The sequence below is a fragment of the Dromaius novaehollandiae genome, chromosome 14, assembly GCF_036370855.1.
Source record: "Dromaius novaehollandiae isolate bDroNov1 chromosome 14, bDroNov1.hap1, whole genome shotgun sequence".
In the NCBI taxonomy this organism is placed as follows: Eukaryota; Metazoa; Chordata; class Aves; order Casuariiformes; family Dromaiidae; genus Dromaius; species Dromaius novaehollandiae.
In genome coordinates, this window is record NC_088111.1 from 9,791,470 (window position 1) to 9,797,651 (window position 6,182).

Genomic DNA, 6,182 nt, shown 5'->3' on the forward strand with positions numbered 1-6,182 from the left:
TCTATGACTTCTACAAGCTACATTTTCCCACTCTTCATTACTCTAATTGACTTCTTCACATTTTCTTGGCAACCCTAATGGAATTTATTGCTGTAGCTGCAAAGTGTCTGAACATACGGTTTCTGTCTGTCCGTAGCCTTCGTGAATATCCAGCCCAGTGTGCTCTTCCCATTCTCCCATCACTTCAGGGTTGATTGGCTCCCCGGCACTCACACAGTGCCGCAGGCTTCTGAATTTGTAGCTTGGTGGGAAAGAAAAAGCAAATAATTGGCAGAGTTAAGCAGACACAGTGATCTATCTGCAATGTCCCCTTCCTTATTGTATTCCTGGATCATGGAGTCCTTTCTACACAAAAATAAAATCTTCACCAAGTCCTATACATTCCATTCCAATTGTGTGGAGCTAAACATAAACAAATCTGCAAAAATGCAAATGCTCTTTTATTTCTCCATTATTTTAACATCTAGTAATTGATACAGTGTTTCTAACCCTAGAATCTAAACTGGGGTCTCCAACAAAATGGTAACAAAAAGTCACAGGAGAGTTGCCAAGCTGCACTGACACGCGCTATTCTTGTAGAGCATGGTAGTGGGGGAATGCAGGGGAAAAACAAAGGGAAGGGGAATCCAACTATAAAAGCACTTTGGAAAATAGGTCAATCATGCTGCTCTATCATTATTATCCTACTATTTCATCAGCTAAACTGCTTTTCAAAGTCTCATGCAAGTTTGCTACAATTTGTGGAATCTGTGATGGTTACGCTGTCCCTGAAATGTTTACTCTGGCTTTGTTCCTAATATGTCAGATTCAAGATGTTGAGAAATACATGACTACCTTTGCTGTTACATCATTGTAACTCTGAAGTAAAGTCAAGGTGAGAAGAGCATTTGGTCCACTGTTTTGATCAAATACACTAATAAGGATCTTTTCTTTGGCTTACCTGGACAGTCTATGTTGCACCAACATTCGATAGGCAGTTGGAGCAGAACAGAAGACTGTTATGGGAAATCTTGACAGACTCTAGAGAATTAGAATAAAAAAAAGGAGATGTCGCTACTGAAACACGTGAGGTCTCACCTACATCACAAGAGATAACATAACGATCTCTGTATTCAGCTTACAAAACACAAGAACAAAAGCAGTTAGCTTTGTACTCGCCAACACGAATATACAGCAGTTCTATTTAAACAGGTTCTTCTTCAAAACAGAATCTACATCTTTTTACAGCTAGTTCAACGCACCCAAGCTTTGTGCTCTGGAAAGCTTTTCAGTCTCCCTTGCAGAATTTCTTCATAATTCCAACTTAAGTAGAAAACAAAGGAAACCATAAGGCTACTTTTTCAGACGTTCCAGAGGGGAATGACCGATAAAGTGTTCTTCAATGGATCTTAATGTTAGCTAACAATTTTCAGCCATCACAGTAACGTGGGTATGATGATAAAGGGATTCCGTGTAAAAGGAATAATGGTGGTCTTTTTCACAGAGTTGCGTGCAGAGGATGTAACAGAATATAACGCTGGTGCCATTTGTTAAAGAAATATAGGCTTGCTGCCTCTCCACTCCTTAACATGCAGTTCTACAGTACATGCAAGCAAAATTCTCAGTTATCTGCTGCTGTCACTCATTTTAACACCACCACCAAAGCGCTCCACAAGCTCCTGTCCCATTTCTTGCGGGCTTCACTTTTAGGCCTAGGAATGGATGTTTGCAGGTTTGGGCAGTCGAATCTCCTCTCAGCAGAGTACAGAACAAAAATTTGGGGACGTTAAAGATTCTCGTGTTTGGGGGCTTACGTTTACAGCCTTCACTACTGAAATACCAGTTGCTTACTTCCTGGTGAAGCTCACAATTCTTCAGCATACTGCCCCTGAATAGCTCTGGGGAAGTGAAAATCTAGGGAGGACGAGCCAGAGAGAAGAGTGCTGTTGCTGGGCTCTCCTTGCTTACCTCAAAGACAATGCTTGGGTCGAAGCGGGGCATCTTATGTGCAAAGACACAGGCCCCTTGAATCCATGGGGAAAAAATGCTGCTCCAACCTGACTTTGCCCAGCCCGTGTCTGATGTATTCCAAAATATATCTGAAGGAGTCAAGTCCAGCCAGTACCTGGGTGACACAGTGCAAGAGTCCACAATCTCTATTTGGCAGAAAGAGGGCCAATATTAAAACATCAACAACAGACGTGCCAATGAAGCACTGTTTTTCTTGGCTAGATGATGATCAGCAAATGACGGAATTTCTGAGCGGGAGTGGGTCACAGTGCAGTGAAGATGTCATCAGGATAGACTGATGTTGCATTTTTCTAGGAGAAAAATTATACTGATGGACAAGCTAATACCACCTCGAAACAGGATGCTGAATAAATAGGTATGAGATTGCAGGAGTTTTGTTGAAATCATATTGTAGGGATAAGGATTCTTTGAGGTTTACTTACTTTTTAGTTTGCTCTCTTCTGATTTGTTACTCTTTGCCAGTTAGAATGAGATGCATTGCTACGCCAATTTTCTAAACAACACAGTTTTATAAACTCAGAGATCTCACGAACCTGTGTAGTCCTTCCTATGTTCGGAACTATCAGCATTTTGTTCCTGTGGGACTTGTCTCTAAAGCAGTCACGCATGAATTCAGAAGCCTAAGAGCCATGTCTTTTCCCCCTTTTTACGGTACACACCTCATAAACTTGTTCTTTGCTGATGTTCAGTAAATGGGCAATCTATTAATTATACACAATGAAGAGTTTAGAAGAAGTTAAAGAAAATGTGAAAAAAGAGGTTAGTGACTCTGTATGACTGCCAAGTGCAATACACACTAAGGCAGCTAACCTCCAACTACGCCTTGTTGCACAGAAAAAAGGCTTGTTGGGACTGAATAGAACTGCTGCTTTTTAAAATAGTGAAACACAGAGCTGCTGGTAAAATCTTCTCTTCCCCTTCTTTCTGCCAATTTACCAGCTACAGAAATACATCTGTGATTTAAAGTGATAGCCTTACCTTCCACTTACTGTGAGGCCAATGCCATAGCTGCTGTGGGAATGTGCAGTCCTTTTTGGAGCCCCCGTAGTTCCACTGGTAAAATAGATGGCCATTGGGTCTTGACGCTTTGTGGTCACGCAGTGGTGATCAGAAGGAGCATGCCTTTAAAATGTGCAAAATGAGGAATACAGTGATTTGAAAGGGTGAATTACACATTCTTGAAAACGCTTGGCTAAAATAACTTCTGCAGCAAGCAAAAGTGTCATAAACATTGACATTTTCCCACTGTGCAGTCCTAAAGGGAGGAAAATATTTTGGCATGTGCCAACATTTCCTGTTCACAACCAATCACTGTGCTTGCCTTTCATTGTTTCTGTGGCGCTTTCACAGTAGTGGTTACTCACTTCAGGAGCTCTCTGAAGTTCAGCCATCCTTCTCTGTGGCCCTCTGATACAAGCAGCTTGGCTTTCAGAGACTGCCATTCAGGCCCACCTGAGTCCACAGCTGGTGCCACAGAACCATCAGTGATGACACACTTTGCCTTTGATTTCTGTAGTCCATGGAGAATGTCCTTTGCTGTCAGCTGCTGCCTGCCAGGAATCGGGACAGTTCCTAAAGGAGAATACTCTCAATATTTAAGAACAATACTTGTACCTAGAAACAGTCTCTAGCTTGCCTTGTGCTTATTAGTGGGACAGGGCTGCGCTGAAAGCAGGCTTTGGCTCTGCATTTGTAAATATACCCTTCTTTTTCATGCATTAAATTCGACGGGAGGATCACTGCAAGTTAGAAAATACTAGGCTCAACATGGGACAGCCAAAGAAACCAACAGAAGGACTTTTTTGGGGTGGAAAGCATTGCCACTGGGACATGCTACCCCTCTGGATTTGTATTCTTCACTAGTAAATACAGGTGTACCTGTCCTCACAGGGTATGCTGCTAGTGTTTGTGAGGCCCCGAGACATTCTGGGCTGTAAATACTGGCAAGCCGAGTATTTAACATAGCCCACAGGGGAACATGTGAAACTCTCGGGTAAGTATGTGCTAATTGCATTGTAAGTTAAGAAGACGATGCATTTGCGATGCATCACAAGTGCTGGAAAGAGGAGAATGACAGAGGTCCACGGACTCCCAGAATTTCCTTAACAGCTAGAGCATGTTCAAAAAATCCTAAAAGTACCATAAAGACAAAACTTGGCATGAAGGGTGTTGACCAGCATGGCAGTGATGATCATCCCCGTTAGCATGTTTGTAGTTCTGAGTCTATTAAATAGCAATGATCGGTGTATGTGACAGCAGCTATAGCTATACATCATTTCTATGCTTTTACTAACCTGTTCGCATGCAAGCCACATTCAGCAGCCACCACTCCGGGATCCTGGGCAGAATCCAAATAACTCTGTCTCCCGGTTGCAGACCACAGGCACCAGACAGTACATTAGCCGCTTGCCTGGACAGGACTCCCAGCTCTTCAAAGCTCCACTTCACTTCTTCTCCGTCACCGCTTACCCACCACAATGCAGGGTTTTCAGGCTTTTTGCCCTCCTACAGGACAACAGGGCACAGTGCAAATGCTTCATTTAGGGAACATGTTGCCTTTAATTTAAGCCTGAGGAAGGAAAACAGTCATCATTTATTGAATGCTGAATAAACCTGGGGCATAATAAATATGAATGAATAAACCGTGGGGTGTAAGCCATAAAGTTCAACTGAATGGTTACAGGGCCAAGATAGAATGGATTAGTTTAAGACTGAGAGAAGGGATTCATGGTTCTTCCCATTCTGACTTGTTACAGGGTAAGTTACTTACCCTTATGCTTACTTACCTCAATTGTAAAACAGACACCTGACTTGTACAGTGACCTTGAGATTTATTAAGTGCGAGGTGGTATTTCTGAAGTCGTTTTTCCTTTACCGTGAAGAGGCTATGAAATGCTGTATATTAATCACCTGCATTTTTCTTCTTAGTTATTCTAGAATAGGAAGCCTAAAGGGCCAAAAGGTGCCTTGCAGGATCTGGGGATAGCTTTTGCAGGACGGGAGCATTCTGGTAAGTATGATATGATGATTCTCATCTTATAGATATATATTTTTATAAAGCTAAACAGTTACTGTAACTTTTTCAAGTTACGTAATGCTCTGTTCAACAAAAGCATCAAAATAAGAAAGACCAGATGCTTCAAAGATTAGAGTTTGTCATCTCTAAGTTTATGCTTTTTTCTGAAATCTGGCCTAGTCCTTTGAAGTGTATGTTGCACAACACAGCCAAACATCAAATTATTAGGGTTCAAAAGAAAAAGACAGTGGGGGAAGAATAAGGAAATCGAGGGAGAATCAAGGAAACTTGATCTTACTGGATAGGTCTGGACATCTTATTAGTGTAAGAGAATATTAGTACAATCGGAATTTGATATAAGTGATAAAACAAAACAAGAATGTTAGTAATCAGGACCATATATTAAACTCTGGTTAGATGACCATTAGATGTTCAGCAAAGGAAACTTCACTGCCACTGCCCTTTTCCGAACTTCCTCTAGAAAACCATGTGTCAGAGTTCCGTGAATCCCTTCCATTTATGTAAGCCTTACCTGAATGCCTTTTCCCCCACTAACAGTAGTTTAAAAGGAAGAATATGAACATAACCATTCTTTTCAAGGCTTGGATGATTCTCGGAATACTGCCCGTCTTGCTTGGAGGATGATTTGTGATGGATGTGTGCTGAAGGTTACTAAATCTTTGGCTAAGCTTAGTAACTTCCTCACATCTTCCCTTCTACTTGCTTCAGAGCCTGGCATCCAGATGAAAGATGAGCTATTCAAATAAACAACCCAGCATCTTGACTATGAATTGAACAGAACATCATTAGGCTAATATGCTTATTAATTTAGAGCATTGATTTCTACTTCTGGGGATTCATTTCCCCAAATCTCCATTTCTTTGGGGACTCCCTAGGCACATCCAAAGGGGAACCTGATTTCCCGAACACTGAGTATAAACTTCACTGACAAGACTCCACTGGGAAGTAATAGCAGACCTGAAACATCTGGAGATACAACTTGCAAAATAAGCTCTCCAGCGGAGGAAAACCACAACAGTGCTACCGGAGTTATGATAAATTCCAACGTACAAACAGGAGAACAACAGGAGAGAAGCACAATCAATTCCTCTACAGCCATCCATGTTGCATCTAGCAGCAGCTTAAGGACTGATTT

The 6,182-nt window shown here is 41.7% G+C and overlaps 1 protein-coding gene across 1 annotated transcript; it reads right to left on the reverse strand.

The window, feature by feature from the left end:
* Nucleotides 1–32: 32 nt before the first annotated feature.
* LOC135329888 (acyl-coenzyme A synthetase ACSM3, mitochondrial-like) lies at nt 33–4,506 on the reverse strand (the record flags this gene model as incomplete). Its single annotated transcript, XM_064519933.1, has 6 exons — nt 33–241; nt 941–1,020; nt 1,948–2,104; nt 2,989–3,132; nt 3,375–3,582; nt 4,305–4,506. Coding segments are annotated over 6 exons (948 nt in total), but the record flags the coding sequence as incomplete, so codon positions are not given.
* Between the last annotated feature and the right edge of the window lie 1,676 nt (nt 4,507–6,182).